The sequence below is a fragment of the Rattus norvegicus genome, chromosome X (genome assembly GCF_036323735.1).
Source record: "Rattus norvegicus strain BN/NHsdMcwi chromosome X, GRCr8, whole genome shotgun sequence".
In the NCBI taxonomy this organism is placed as follows: domain Eukaryota; kingdom Metazoa; phylum Chordata; class Mammalia; order Rodentia; family Muridae; genus Rattus; species Rattus norvegicus.
In genome coordinates, this window is record NC_086039.1 from 47,301,679 (window position 1) to 47,319,091 (window position 17,413).

Sequence of the window (17,413 nt, forward strand, 5' to 3'; positions counted from 1 at the left end):
TAGAAAGGTTTTTGGAGCCAACTCCCATCACCAGTTCAGTTTAAAGGTTAGCATGAGGCAGCAGCTGCATCTACTAGCAAACACCTCAGGGATACACCATCAGTCCAGTTCTGTAGAGTTGGCTTAGCAACAGGGGTAACAAGATCTAGCAGAGACAGCCAGACTTCAGCCTTGGTTCTAGTCAGCAGAAGGGACCAACAGGAATACCAGTCCTTTGCTATGCCTCTCTTGGGGAAGCAAAGACCGGCAAAGACTAGAGACCCACAAATGTTATACAGCTAGCTGTACCAGCAAGCAAAGCTCTGTCACTCAGTGGAGTCCTATTTAGATCCTGCAAACATCACATGTCTTCCAGATGCCTTGCCTCAGCATGGGTCTTGCCTCAGCACAGCTCTTGCTTCAGCAATTTCTTCCAATTAGTCCAAGTTCTTGGAAGTGACAAGAAACTGCAGTACACCACCAGAAGTTTTTTTGGTATATTTCCCTCTATGGAGTCCCTACAAATGCAGCTCAACCATGCAGTGTAATGTGGAACAATACACTCATTGAGTTAAGAATCCTTTATTACTTGTACTTTCATGTGCTTGCTTTAACAGAACATCCACTATCCTTTGTCTGCTTCAGCGAAACATTCCTTTACAAGTCTGCCTTAGCCTTTCACACTTGTGTCCACTTTCATGAAACAGTCCTTCTTGTGTTTGCCCCAGCAAAACACCATACAGCTGATTTTTCAAAGAACCCTTAAGTTGACACTTCAAGGTGCCAACATTGATGTGCATGCATCCACACGTTTGCATGCATTCACATACTACCACAAACACTAAATAAATATTAAAACACATATTTAAAGTTGTTAAGTGTCTACAGCAGAAAACAAATATTTGTTGAATCAATTGTCAACTTTCAGTGCCCTTACAACAAAATCTTAACTTTCAAGGTATTATGGTAAAGAGATGAACTAAATGACTAAGAACAGAACAGAAACAAAACAAGCAAGAACAATCATGGTATGACACTGCAAGGGCTGGGGTACAGGTGTGAAAGATTACAAAACATGTACAGCTTACTTACAATTGCTTTAAAATTTAGTATTTCTCCCTTTAGAGCAAAAGCCACGGTGCTGCCTCCTATTCCACATTTAGGTCTTGAAATTAATAATAATGTAGCTTCAGCAGGATGGAGAAAGCGACTTAAAAATTTCACAGCAAGGACAATTTGATTTCTGTTTAATAAAAAATAAAAGGGGAAATATTTAATTGAAATAAAGGACAATTAAAAATATATTAGGTCCAAATCAGACTTTGTATCTAAGTCCTGTATATATTCATTTTTACATAAATCAAACAACACTGAAGCATGAGGTTATTTGTATAATCTAAATTTAACTAATTTATGTATATAAATAACATATTTCACATTGGATTTTCTAGTGTAGAACAATTTTGTATGAATGTATGATTACCTGTACCTTTTTGTTTGTAAACTCATTCATATTCTTAGCAGTATGGAGTGCACAAGAATATTATACAAAAATTTCTTAACTAAAATAGTACCTTAAGTTAAGGTTTGAAAGTGCAACCTAATAATGGTAGATAAAGAACAGTAGTATGTTAGCTATTTGACAAAACTCAATTCAAGGATGAAAAAAAGAAAATATGTCTACTTTTCATTTTTAACTTGTAGTTTAATGGCAGTCTTGGGAATGTGGGTAAGATTATATTTACCAATTTATAGAAAAATTATGATAGTAAGACCCATTTTGATAGACTAAAGGCTCTGCTACAAATCTTGAAAGGAAGCCCACATATTCTTTTGAAACAAAAGAAGTGGGGGCTCATGAAGCACAAAACCATTTCTTGGAAGTTATGCCAGCCCCTTGGCTTTTCATGAGTTTGGAGGCTTAGCTACCTCAGGTTCTTTAGAATTGTTATAGACTATGAAACAGTATCATGGAAATATGAAATTTCTTCTTCCCATATATTAGGAACTCAATTTCCTTCTCTTTTCAGTTTCTATTGTGCAATGAAACAATTTTGCTTTCTTTTTTTTACATTAGATTTAAAAATAAGCTATGTTTTCCACAATTGAATAGTTAAGCCTTCAATGAACTTGGTATGGTTCCAAGTGAAAAATAGCAGAAATATTCTATTAAGGATTGTTACTCTGGCTTTTAACATAATTAACATTATCTACATAATGATCGGTTATTTTTTCTATGAACTATGACTTATAAGTTCTGTTAAGGTAAAAATATTGAAAATGAATATAGGAATAGTGGTACATTTTATCATGCTTTGTTATAACTTTCATAGACTATGGAACAACCACTTAATGGTTGAGAAGAAGAAGTTGCAAAATGAATTATCAAAATATCTAAATTGCCCACAGTTCTCTGTACCAAAATCCTGCGCAGGAGAGAGCTGTACTCTCAAAAGTCCTGACAATTCAGAGAGCTCAGGGGAGACTGCCACTCGTGCTCATATTCCTGGCCCACGAGGAACATACCTAGTGCTCTCTAAATAAAGGCACATAGGAACAGTCAGCAGCAGGAACCTTCTGATTTCTGCCTGTGCCAGGAATTGAACTGAACTAGTCCCACAGCACCCTGCACCCAAACCCTGTGGGAAAGACAGCTAGACTCTCAGAAGTATGGACAATCCTGAAAGATCAGAGGAGACAACTGCTTCTGCCCACATTCATACGGAACCCGCCTAGTGCTCTGTGTGCCCTCCGGATTCAGAAACCTAGGAGCAGTCAGGGGAAGGACCCTTTCAGTTTCTGCCTGCATGGAGAACTGAAAGCCAGTCACCAGGAGCACCTACACACCTGAGAGCAGAGGTAAGACCAACTCTTCTGCTCCAAGAAACCTGCCTGGAGGACTCAAGACGCAAAACCCGAGGAGTAGCACTCTGTTCCCAGATCCAGCTGAAAGAAAACATGTCTAAAGGACTGATAAAACACAGGCCTACAGGAGGGTCAAGCCATTGTAAGAGACAGCTAACACCAGAGAAAACCTGATAGCAAGAGGCAAGCGCATTAACCTAAGCAACAGAAACCATGACTACTTGGCATCACCAGAGCCAAGTTCTCCCTCCAAAGCGAATACTATATATGCAAACAAACCGGAAAAGGAAGATTTGGAGGTAAAATGACATCTCATTTTGATGATAGCAGACTTTAAGAAGGATATAATAATTCCCTTAAAGAAATACAGGACAACATAGGTAAAACAGTAGAGGCCCTTAAAAAAGAAACACAAAAAACCCTTTAAAAATTACTAGAAAATGTAACCAAACAGGTGAAGGAATTGAACAGAACCATCCATGGAAAATGAAAGAGAAATGGAAATAGAAATAAAGAAAGCACAAAGGGAGACAACCCTGGAGACAGAAAACCTAGGAAAGAGATCAGGAGTCAAAAAGAGAATACAAGAGATAGAAGAGAATCTCAGGGGCAAAAGATACCATAGAAGACACTTACACAACATTCAAAAATAATGTAAAATGCAAAAAGTTCCTAACCCAAAACATCCAGGAAATTCAGAACACAATGAGAAAATCAAACCTAAGGATAATAGGTATAGAAGAGGGTGAAGACTCCCAAATTAAAGGTCCAGTAAGTATCTTCACAAAATTATAGAAGAAAACTTCCCTAACCTAAAAACAGAGCTGTCTATACACATACAAGAAGCATACAGAACTCCAAATAGATTGGACCAGAAAAGAAATTCCTCCTACTAGCTAATAGTCAAAACACCAAACGTACGAAACAAAGAGAGAATATTAAAAGCAGTAAGGGAAAAAGGTCAAGTAACATATAAAGGCAGACCTATCAGAATAACATCAGACTTCTCACCAGAGACTATGAAATCCAGAAGATCCTGGACAGATGTCATACAGACCTTAAGAGAACACAAATGCCAACCCAGGATACTATATCCAGCAAAAGTCTCAATTAACATAGATGGAGAAACCAAAATATTTCATGACAAAACCAAATTTACACAATATCTTTTTATAAATTCAGTGCTACAAAGGATAGTAGATGGAAACCTCCAACACAAGGAAGGAAGCTACACCCTAGAAAAAGCAAGAAAGTAATCTCCTTGGAAGGTAACCAAACAAAAAGAGACACACAAACATAATTCCACCTCTAAAAATAAAAATAACAGGAAACAACAATCACTATTACTTATTATCTCTTAACATTAATAGACTCAATTCGCCAATAAAAAGAAATAGACTAATAGACTAACAGACTTAGAGAGCACCCAGCATTCTGCTCACTCAATTTACATTTATATTGTTTTATATATCTTCAGAAACTGTTTTAAGAACATATGACACAATAATTTGATAAAGTATAAAATTTTTAAATTTCCTGGATTATCCATTCTATAGTACATGTGTGAGAACATCACTGAATAATTTGGAAAAATAAGAATCATGTCTTACTTTATATATCATAATTAGTAGCATAAGGGAATTCATATTTACCCATCTAGTTATCTACCATCTATATACGCACAAGAAAATAGCTATGAAAAGATGAGTATGCCAACATCAGTGATTTTTGGAAGGAGAATTGAAAAAAATTTTTTTCAGAATTCAGAATTCTGCTTTATTTTAAAATATTATATATTTATTTTTATATAAAATATGTATAAAAAGCTAAGATATATTGGGAATTTAACTGAAATCAGTCATTGAAATTTTCCAATTCAAAGTAGTTTCATGTTATATAATAATAAAATTTAAATTCAAATGTTCCATACCATTTCATGGTTTTTTTTTTATTAACTTGAGTGTTTCTTATTTACATTTCGAGTGTTATTCCCTTTCCCGGTTTCCAGGCAAACATCCCCCTAATACCTCCCCCTCCCCCTCCCCTTCTGTATGGGTGTTCCCCTCCCCATCCTCCCCCCATTGCCACCCTCCCCGCAACAATCACGTTCAATGGGGGTTCAGTCTTAGCAGGACCAAGGGCTTCCCCTTCCACTGGTGATCTTACTAGAATATTCATTGCTACTTATGAGGTCAGAGTCCAGGGTCAGTACATGGATAGTCCTTAGGTAGTGGCTTAGTCCCTGGAAGCTCTGGTTGCTTGGCATTGTTGTACATAAGGGGTCTCGAGCTCCTTCAAGCTCTTCGAGTTCTTTCTCTGATTCCTTCAACGGGGGTCCCGTTCTCAGTTCAGTAGTTTGCTGATGGCATTCGCCTCCATATTTGCTGTATTCTGGCTGTGTCTCTCAGGAGCGATCTACATCCAGCTCCTGTCGGCCTGCACTTCTTTGCTTCATCCATCTTGTCTAATTGGATGGCTGTATATGTATGGGCCAAATGTGGGGCAGGCTCTGAATGGTTGTTCCTTCTGTGTCTGTTTTAATCTTCTCCTCTCTATTCCCTGCCAAGGGTATTCTTGTTCCCCTTTTAAAGAAGGAGTGAAGCATTCACATTTTGATCATCTGTCTTGAGTTTCATTTGTTCTAGGCATCAAGGGTAATTCAAGCACTTGGGCTAATAGCCACTTATCAATGAGTGCATACCATGAGTGTTTCTCTGTGATTGAGTTACCTCACTCAGGATATTTTCCAGTTCCAACCATTTGCCTACGAATTTCATAAAGTCATTGTTTTTGATAGCTGAGTAATATTCCATTGTGTAGATGTACCACATTTTCTGTATCCATTCCTCTGTTGAAGGGCATCTGGGTTCTTTCCAGCTTCTGGCTATTATAAATAAGGATGCTATGAACATATTGGAGCATGTGTCTTTTTTATATGTTGGGGCATCTTTTGATTATATGCCCAAGAGAGGTATAGCTGGATCCTCAGGCAGTTCAATATCCAATTTTCTGAGGAACCTCCAGACTGATTTCCAGAATGGTTTTACCAGTCTGCAATCCCACCAACAATGGAGAACTGTTCCTCTTTCTCCGCATCCTCGCCAGCATTTGCTGTCACCTGAGTTTTTGATCTTAGCCATTCTCACTGGTGTGAGGTGAAATCTCAGGGTTGTTTTGATTTGCATTTCCCTTATGACTAAAGATGGTGAACATTTCTTTAGGTGTTTCTCACCTATTCGGCATTCCTCAGCTGTGAATTCTTTGTTTAGCTCTCAACTCCAATTTTAATAGGGTTATTTGTCTCCCTGCGGTCTAACTTCTTGAGTTCTTTGTATATTTTGGATATAAGGCCTCTATCTGTTGTAGGATTGGTAAAGATCTTTTCCCAATCTGTTGGTTGCCATTTTGTCCTAACCACAGTGTCCTTTGCCTTACAAAAGCTTTGCAGTTTTATGAGATCCCATTTGTCGATTCTTGATCTTAGAGCGTAAGCCATTGGTGTTTTGTTCAGGAAATTTTTCCAGTGCCCATGTGTTCCAGATGCTTCCCTAGTTTTTCTTCTATTAGTTTGAGTGTATGGTTTGATGTGGAGGTCCTTTATCTACTTGGACTTAAGCTTTGTACAGGGTGATAAGAATAGGTCGATCTGCAATCTTCTACATGTTGCCCTCCAGTTGAACCAGCACCATTTGCTGAAAATGCTATCTTTTTTCCATTTGATGGTTTTGGCTCCTTTGTCAAAAATCAAGTGACCATAGGTGTGTGGGTTCATTTCTGGGTCTTCAATTCTGTTCTATTGGTCTATCTGTCTGTCTCTGTACCAATACCATGCAGTTTTTATCACTATTGCTCTGTAATACTGCTTGAGTTCAGGGATAGTGATTCCCCCTGAAGTCCTTTTATTTTTGAGGATAGTTTTAGCTATCCTGGGTTTTTTGTTATTCCAGATGAATTTGCAAATTGTTCTGTCTAACTCTTTGAAGAATTGGATTGGTATTTTGATGGGGATTGCATTGAATCTGTAGATCGCTTTTGGTAGAATGGCCATTTTTACTATATTAATCCTGCCAATCCATGAGCATGGGAGATCTTTCGATCTTCTGAAGTCTTCGTCAATTTCTTTCTTCAGAGTCTTGAAGTTCTTATTGTACAAATCTTTTACTTGCTTGGTTAAAGTCACACCGAGGTACTTCATATTATTTGGATCTATTATGAAGGGTGCCGTTTCCCTAATTTCTTTCTCGGCTTGTTTCTCTTTTGTGTAGAGGAAGGCAACTGATTTATTTGAGTTAATTTTATACCCAGCCACTTTGCTGAAGTTGTTTATCAGCTTTAGTAGTTCTCTGGTGGAACTTTTGGGATCACTTAAATATACTATCATATCATCTGCAAACAGTGATATTTTGACTTCTTCTTTTCCGATCTGTATCCCCTTGACCTCCTTTTGTTGTCTGATTGCTCTGGCTAGAAATTCAAGAACTATATTGAATAAGTAGGGAGAGAGTGGGTAGCTTTGTCTAGTTCCTGATTTTAGTGGGATTGCTGAGAATTGAAAAAGTTTTAATCTTTTTTTTCATTCTCTTACCTAGCTTCTAAATTTCAATCACAGCACTTTCTATAATAATCAAAATCTATACATATTATATATTATAAAATTATATATACTTTTAGTATGTATTAGTTGCATTTCCTTTATGCAACATACTTTTTCTATACAAAAAATCTATTATGTTACCATTATGACCCACATACACACAAAGTAAATTAAAATTAATTAAATAATGCCTAAAAGTAGGATTTAAAAAAAAAACACATTATTTATGTAATGTATATGAATACACTATAGCTGTCTGCAGACACACCAGAAGATGGCATCAGATCCCATTACAGATGATTGTGAGCCACAATGAGGTTGCTGGGAATTGAACTCACAACTTCTGAAAGAGCAGTCAGTACTCTTAACTACTGAGTTATCTCTCTTGTCCCCAAATTAGCTGTTTTATATTGCCAATTAAAGAGGAACTATAGAACTATAAATATTCTATTTTTCACTAAAAGTTTTTCATTATGCATCAGTCAGTATAAAAAAATCAAACTCACATATTTAGTAATTATTGTAAATATTAAATATCTAGTTTTATCAAGTTCAATAACAGAATATTTTTAAATACTTACTTTGGGGAAATTGTTATAACATTCCCTGTTTGAGCAAGACAGAAGTCATTAGCATCTCTTCCAACAATTGTAGCCGTGTACACTAAAGTCTTCAAGCTTGGATTTTTCAATAATATCTATGTAGATGTAAAAGATGGTACACAGAAGATTAAAACCTACACAAAGACACCATTTCTTAGTTTTAACCCAGGAAGATAGACATTCTACACATGAAAACCCTCAATTTAATGTGTACTATTAACTAAAATATATAGAAGAGTATGTGGATTTATAAGTATGTAGGACAGGACCTTGCTATATATAGAAGAGGATGACCTGGAACTCATTCACTTCGACTTTCAACCTTCTGTGATATAAAATATTAGGCATGAGTTAACATATCAACTACATACGTGATGTTTAATACTAGTACCTCTATCTATTTTATGATTTATTAAATTAAAGAAAGCCTTCTAATAATTGTCATGATAATTCAAAGTCAAAACTGTACAGACTGGTGATTCCACAGGTTCCAGTGGATAGGTCCAATCCCATTGTCACAAAGGTGCTCCCAGATAAACTAAATTGGTCACAAAACTAAGGCAAAAGTCATCAATTGAAGGAGGATTGATGAGCATGAGGGAAGGTTGAGAGGGTTGAAAATATATAAAAGAGGGAGTAGGGGAAAGACAAATTAGGATATATTATATTCATGTGTAAATTGTCCAAATAGTTAATAATATGTATGAGAAAAAAACAGCACAGGCAAAACAGGACTCTGAGAAATCATTTATTGTTCATGTCCTGGTCTGATGGCCTTGATTTCTCACAATGTATTTATTTCATTATTTTGATTTCACTGCAAGCCTACAGAACATGTCCTCTGGTGTCACTTTTTTTCTCTACAAAGTTTTTCTATGAGAGGCATCGCAAGTCTTTGGCAATCTTGCCCAAGTATCAGTAAGGTTTTTCAATTTCTACATCAACAAATCAAGTGTATTAGGAAGAAAGAAGGGGATATTCTTGGTTGAATGCTAGTCCAGCCCCTTTGAGCTTAGGTGTAGCTTAGCCTCATCTTTTCAAACATGTAATCAAAACCACAATTTTAGAAAGATTCTGTTTAACTCACTTTATCCAAAATATTACACATTTGAAATCTAATCCTCATTCATAATAGAACAAACTCCTTATCCTCTAATCTTCTTCAGAAGATATTTTATTCTATTCTTGGCAAGAATGCTATAAAGATGAGTTAGCCAGAATTTTACTTTAATCCCAGTGGCTCTGCTTAGTAACTCTTCATTCATTGGTCATACTTTTAACTCCTTGGTTACAAATCCTTATTTTTTTTAATTTTTATATTCAGAGTTATTCTTAATAACCTACAATGACAATTTTATAAAAATTTAGATTAACATTTTAAGCAAGTCCTGTATAAGTCTGCCTCATTATTTTAAGCAAGTACCATGAATATGTTTCTTTAATAACATGCAAGGAAGTTACAGAAAGTATAGAAGTAGAATGGAGGCAATATTCAGTATAAGGTATTACTGGACAATGGTTAATTCCAAGGAAAACTCCAGGTATTTGAAAAGTGAAACGATTGTCGGGCGCTGGAGAGATGGCTCAGCGGTTAAGAGCACCCGACTGCTCTTCCAGAGGTCATGAGTTCAATTCCCAGCAACCACATGGTGGCTCACAACCATCTGTAAAGAGATCCGATGCCCTCTTCTGGTGTGTCTGAAGACAGCTACAGTGTACTCATATATAATAAATAAATATATCTTTAAAAAAAAAAAAAAAAGAAAAGTGAAACGATTGTAACACATATAATACCTCATATTCCAATACCTCACAAAGAATATGGAAAAGATTTAAAGAAGAAAATTATTATCTTAGTTCAGTAAAAAAAATGGTAACTAATAGAATAAGTGTATTAATGCAAATCAATTTCTTTTGGTGTACCATTTTACAATGAATGAATGTATACATGTATGTAAGTATGTATGTACATTTCAAGTATTTATAAAGAAAATGCTTTTTGATCCCAGAATATAAGTAACATTTTGTTTTTAGAAGAAAACATGGAGTGTTACATTGTAAACTGCAAATGTTTTATAGTTCTGGGACTTTCATACCTCTCCCTGGCATCTTAATGATGACAAGTATATTCACTATTTTACAAGAGACAGATGACACAAAGGTGTTCAATTAATTTGCACCATATTGTTCATTTCGATTTTCTGATCTTTTTTTTAAAGAACGTTCAATTACATGTGAATAATCACAGTAAATGACTGCAATCTGTTTTTACTGCTTTTAATATACTATGATTTTCTATCTGACACATGAATAGAAACTTCTGTGTGAATTTCTTTTTTTAAAGATTTATTTACTTTATGTACATGAGAACACTGTAGCTGTCTTCATACATAACAGAAGAGGACATCAGACCCCATTACACATGGTTGTGAGCTACTATGTGGTTGCTGGGACTTGAACTCAGGACCTCTGGAAGAGCAGTCAATGCTCTTAACCTCTGAGCTATCTCTCTAATTTGGAAATGGAGATGGATTAATGAAGGTTACATTAGATCACTTTAACATTATTATTTAAAGTAGTGACTCATACAAAGGATAGCCAAAATTCTTAGTAATTTCAAATTTTGTTATTTTTTAAATTGAAATTTACACTTAAGTTCTATATAGCACTGATACTTAATTATTGTTGTTTCTTAAAAATTACCCAATATTTGTAAAAGCAATCTTGCATATTGATATCTTGTCTAAAATGTATATATATAAATATTATTTTAGTAAATATATACATAAGGTATTAGGTTCTTATGTTAATGGTCTTTAATTTTTAAGATATTAATTCATAGTTATTTAATCATTAGCTAATATTGGACCGGGCATTCAGCCAAATGGATGAGCATATGCTGAAAATATTTAAAGATCTGGGTACTATCTGTTGCTACACAAACATAGTAAAAATGGAAATCATTTAATTTATTATAATATTAACCTTGTCCTTAGTCCTCAAAATCCTATTCTTGACAAATACATGGTCAATCACTTAGCATCTTCTCAATACATAGTCACTACTTTCTGGAAGAAGAAACAAGGGGTGGTTAGATAATCAAAAGGTAAAGTTTTTTGCAGCCAAGCCTGCAAACTAGAGTTTCATCTGTGGGAACCATGCAACAGAAATAGATGACCAAATCCCATAGCTGTTTTCTGACTTCCAAACATACATAAGAGCACATATGTATACACAAATATAAATATGTACACACATACACTAACATAAACACAGAAAGTGAGAATAAGAGGAAACAAGAAGTCTGAAGAGATAAAAACATGACACAAAAAATAAATGCACAGAAAATTGTTGAGACTGTTTAGTTCCTTAAAATTTGAACAAGACACTTCTAAATTACGATTTATTTTCTAGGCAAAAAATCTCAAGGGCAATTATATGTATTAGCCAACATCCTTCACTAATATAGCATTTAGAGAATTACTAAGATGAACACTCCTGAAAAATTACATTTATATTTATTTTGCTCTGACAAAGAATTAAACAAATCAAATTAAACAAGAGGTAACATTCCAATTCTAATGAAAATTGAAAAGCAGCCTTGCTTTTCTATCTTCCAAACTGAGCAATCTATATTTTGATTAAAAAAACCTGAAATTTTCTAATAATTAACTAAATACTTACAAACTACCAGTCAAATCTTATCTTTAAAGATAAATTCTAGAGGACTAGAAAGTATAGTACTCAATCATATTCCACCCCAAATTAATATAAAGAGAAATACATAAAATTGGCTGAGAAACAGCAAATATGAATCCTCTCAAAATGTTAAACTTGCACCTGGAAAAATATAATTCTCTGTAAACCACAAAAGATAAAGCAATCATTTTACAGGAAGTGATGATTATTAAGTGAAATTATCCATTTTTCTTCTTTTATTAGAAGAAAATAATTGACAAAGTTTACTCAACCTTAGTATAACTACATCACAAAGGCATTTGTTTTAATTTTATTTAAAAGAAACAAACATCTAAAACACTCAACTATTTCACTATATATAAGTGTTAGTTCTAAAGGTACTCTTACCTGTCCCACTACAACATCATATAGAGTACAAGTGAATGGGACCACTTTCTTGGGGAGGTATGTAGGGAGCCTCTCATACATGTAAACACAGAGCATTAGCATCAGAACTGGGTTTGGATCACAGATGTCGATGGCCTAGGTTCACAAAAGAAAGACATAAGTAGTAGGACGTATAAATAACATACAAGGAGTAAATGAAGGATAACAGTTAATAAATTATATCAAACCACTCATAAGTGTTTCAATTGAACAATGGAATGGAAATGTTGACATAAAAACAGAAGAATATACTTAATGGGAAGATGGAAAACACCAACACAAGGAGGGAAACCATACCCTAGAAAAAGCAAGAAAGCAATCTTCTCTCAACGAGTCCAAAAGAAGATAACCACACAAACATAATCTACCTCTAACAACAAAAATAACAGAAAGCAACAATCACTTTTCCTTAATAGTTCTTAACATCAATGGAACCAATCCCCAATAAAAAAAAAAAAAACTAACTTACTGGAAATGTAAACAGGACCCAGCATTTTGCTGCATACAGGAAACGTACCTCCCTGACAAAGGTAGACACTACCTCATAGTAAAAGGCTAGAAAAACTTTTCCAAGCAAGTGACCCTCAGAAACAAGCTGGAGTAGCCATTCTAATATGAAATACAATCTACTTTCAACCAAAAGTCATCAAAGAAGATAAAAAAGGGCACTTTAAACTTGTCAAAGGAAAAATCTGAACATCAACGGTACAAATGAAAGGGCACCCACATTCCTACATTTTCAAAGGAAAGCTTACTAAAGCTCAAAGTACACAAGGCACCTCACAAAACACTAGTGGGAAACTTCAACACCCAACTCTTCTCAATGGACAGATCATGGAAACATAATAAACGACGACATAGGGAAAATAACAAAAGTTATGAAGCAAATGGTCCTAAAAGATATCTATAGAACATTTCATGCTCAAACAAAAGAATATATCTGACTCTCAGCACCGCATGATACCTTCTCCAAAACTGACCATATAATCAGTCTCAAAACAGGCTTTAACAGATACAAAAAGAATGAAATAATCCCATGCATACTATGAGATCATTATGGACTAAGACTGGTCTTCAATAACAAGAAAAACAACAGAAAGCCCACATAAACACATGGAAGCTGAACAACTCTCTACTCAATGATGACTTGGTCAAAGAAGAAACTAAGTCAGAAATTAAGGACGTTTTAGAATTTAATGAAAATGAAGGCACAGTATACCAAAATATAAGGGAGATAATGAAAACAGTGATAAGTGGAAAACTCATACCTCTCAGTGCCTCCAAAAAGAAACTGGAAATAACAAACACTAGCAGTTTGACAACATACCTGAAAGCTCTAGAACAAAAATAAGCAAATACACCCAAGAGGAGTAGACTGCAGCAAATACTCAAACTCAGGGCTGAAATCAACCAAATAGAAACAACAACAACAATAACAGCAACAACAACAAGAACAACAATAACAACAACAAAAACTATATGAACACTAAACAAAACCAGGAGCTGGTTCTTTGAGAAATTCAACAAGATAAATAAACCATTAGCCAAACTATCCAGAAGGGAGAAAGACATTATCCAAATTAAGAAAGTAGAAATGATAAGGGAGACATAATGACAAAATTCAAAATTCAACAAATCCTACTACAAAGACTATATTCAACAAACCTGTAAAAATTGTCTAAAATGAACAATTTTCTAGACAGATATCAGGTACCAAAATTAAATTGGGATAATATAAATCACCTAATCATTCTCATAATTCCTAAAGAAATAGAACCAGTCATTAAAAGTCTGCCAACCAAAAAGGCCCAGGACCAGATGGTTTTCTATAACATTCTATCAGATATTCGAAGAAGACCTAATACAAATACTATTCAAACTCCTCCACAAAATAGAAACAGAAGGAACACTATCCAATTCCTTCTACGAAGACACAATTATGCTTATACCTAAACCACACAAAAACCCAACCAAATTCACTTATGAATACTGATGCGAAAATACTCAATAAAATTCATGCAACACGAATCCAAGAACACATCAAAACAAATCATCCATCATGATCAATTAGGCATCATCCCAGGGATGCAGGAATGTTTCAATATACAGAAATCAATAAATGTAACCCAGTGTACAGACAAACTGAAGGAAAAAAACCACATGATCATTTCATTAGATGCAAAGAAAGCATTTGACAAAATTTGACACCCTTTCATGATAAAAGTCTTGGAAAGATCAGGAGTTCAAGGCCCATAACTGAACATAGTAAAATAAATATACAGTAAACGAATAGCCAACATAAATATAAATGCAGAGAAACTTGAAGCAATCCCACTAAAATGAGGGACTAGAAAAGTCTGCCCACTCTCTCCCTACTTAGTCAATATAGTATTTGAAATTCTAGCCAAAGCAATTGGACAACAAAAGGAAGCCAAACGAATACAAATTGGAACAGAAGAAGTTAAAATATTACTATTTGCAGATGATATGATCATATTCTTAAGGGACCCCAAAAATTCCACCAGAGAACTCCTACAGTTGATAAACAAATTCAGCAATGTGGCTGGGTATAAAATTAACTCAAGCCTTTCTCAACTCAAGAGGATAAATAGAGTGAGAAAGAAATTAGGGAAATGACAACCTTTACGATAGTCACAAATAATATAAAATATCATGGTGTGACTATAACCAAGCAAGTAAATGATCTGTAGGAGAAGAACTTAAAGTCTCTGAAGAAAGAAACTGAAGATCCCAGTAGACGGAAAGATCTCCCATGCTCACTGGCAGGATTAATATAGTAAAAATGTCCATTTTGACAAAAGCAATCTAGTATTGAGAGTCAATACAATCCCCATCAAAATTCCAATACAATTCTTCATAGACCTAGAAAGAGCAATTTACAAAAAACATGTGTAATAACAAAAAACCCAGGATAGTAAAAAACTATTCTCAACAATAAAAGAATCACCATCCCTGACCTCAATCTGTATTACACAGCAATAGTGCTAAAAACTGTATGGTACTGGTACAGAGACTGGCAGGTAGATCATTGCAATAGAATTGAAGACCAGAAATGAAACCACAAATTTATGGTCATTTGATCATTGACAAAGGAGCTAAAACCATACAGTGGACATAAAAACAGCATTTTTAATATATGGTGCTGGTTCAACTGGAGGTAAGCACTTTAAAGAATGCAAATTGATCCATTTTAATTACTTTGTAAAAAGCTCAAGTCTAAGTAGAACAAGGACCTCTACCTAAAACCAGATACATGGAAACTAATAGAAGAAAAAGTGGGGAAGTGCCTTGACATCGGCGCACGGAAAAATTTCCTGAACAAAAAGTCCAATGGCTTATGCTCTAAGATCAAGAATTGACAAATGGGACTTCATAACATTGCAAAGCTTCTGTTAGTTAAAGTAAACTGTCAGTCGGGCAAATTGGCAACCAACAGATTGGGAAAAGAACTTTAACAATTATACATTCAATAGAGGGCTAATGTCTAATGTATATAAAGAATTCAAGAAGTTAGACTCCAGAGAGTCAAATGACCCTATTAAAAAATGGGGTACAGAGCTAAACAAAACATTCTCAGCTATGGAATACTGAATGGCTGAGAAGTACCTGAAGAAATATTCAACATCCTTAGTTATCAGGGAAATGCAAATCAAACAACCCTGAGATTCCACCTCACACCAGTCAGAATGGCTAAGATCAAAAACTCAGGTGACAACAGATGCTGGCGAGGATGTGGAGGAAGAGGAACCCTCCTCCATTGTTGGTGGGATTGCAGACTGGTACAACCATTCTGGAAATCAGTCTGGAGGTTCCACAGAAAATTGGACATTGAACTGCCTGAGGATCCAGATATACCTCTCTTGGGCATATAACCCCAAGATGCCCCAACATATAAAAAAGACACGTGCTCCACTATGTTCATAGCAGCCTTATTTATAATAGCCAGAAGCTGGAAAGCATTCAGATGCCCTTCAACAGAGGAATGGATACAGAAAATGTGATATATTTACACAAGGGAGTACTACTCAGGTTTCAAAAACAGTGACATCATTAAGTTCATAGGCAAATGAATGGAACTATCATCCTGAGTGAGGTACCCCAATCACAAAAATACACACATTAGGTATGCACTCACTGATGAGTAGATATTAGCCCAGAAGTTCGGATTGCCCAAGATACAATTCACAGACAACATGAAGGATGGAAGGAAGGAAGGATGACCAAAGTGCAGATGGTTTAGCCCTTCTTAAAAGGGGAACAAAAATATTCATAGGAGGGGATATGGAGAAAAAGATTAGAGCAGAGACTGAAGGCATGTTCATTCAGAGCCTGTCCCATCTGGCGATCTAGACCATATATAAATACAGCCAAAATAATTAGACAATATTGATGAAGCCACGAAGTGCATGATGACTGGAGCCTGATATAGCCATCTCCTGAGAGCCTCAGCCAGACTGTGACAAATACAGAGGCAAATGCTAGCAGCAAACCATTGAACTGAAAATGGGGTCCCAGTTGGAGGAATTGCAGAAAGGATTCAATGAGCAGAAGAGGCTGACAACACCATAAAAACAGCAATAAAGCCAACCAGAGCTCACAGGGACTAAACCACTACCCGTAGAGTGCACATGGCTCCAGCTGCACATGTAGCAGAGGATGGCCTTGCTGGGCACCAGTAGGAGGAGAAGCCCTTGGTCCTGCCAAGGCCAGACCCCCCAATGTAGGGGAATGTCAGGGCTGTGAGGCAGGAAGGGTGGGTTGTAGGGGAGGGAGAACACCCTTATAGAAGAAAGGGAGGGGGATGGGATAGTGGGCTTATGGATGGGAAATCAGGTAATGGAATAAAATGTGAAATGTAAATTAAAAATATCCTTTAAAAATGTTAAATGTTAAAATGTTAACCCATGTTATAAAATTACAGGTCTTTATTTCTATAATACAACATGGCAATTCCCTTATTTAATTTTATTACATTCAAATTTCTGACATATATCTATGCTTATGTCTCTAATACAAAACGTTAAGAAGGCAAACCTAGGCCCAGGAGCGGCAGGACCTCTGCGCCTGAGACACCGCCGGAACCTGAAGGAAACAGACCGGATAAACAGTTCTCTGCACCCAAATCCCGTGGGAGGGAGAGTTAAACCTTCAGAGAAGCAGACACGCCTGGGAAACCAGAAGAGACTGCACTCTGCACACATTACTGATTCCAGAGGAAAACACCAAA

General features: G+C 35.7%; 1 protein-coding gene across 2 annotated transcripts in view; it reads right to left on the reverse strand.

Moving 5' to 3' along the window:
• Positions 1 to 17,413, reverse strand: part of Cfap47 (cilia and flagella associated protein 47) — a 355,085-nt gene that overhangs the window by 152,594 nt on the left and 185,078 nt on the right. For both annotated transcript variants that reach the window (XM_063280369.1, XM_063280368.1), the window contains exons 36-38: positions 12,127 to 12,261; positions 8,020 to 8,135; positions 1,072 to 1,222 (exon numbers count right to left, since the gene is read on the reverse strand). In XM_063280369.1, the coding sequence (XP_063136439.1) occupies positions 1,072 to 1,222; positions 8,020 to 8,135; positions 12,127 to 12,261 (402 nt within the window). The remainder of the gene's footprint in view (positions 1 to 1,071; positions 1,223 to 8,019; positions 8,136 to 12,126; positions 12,262 to 17,413) is intronic.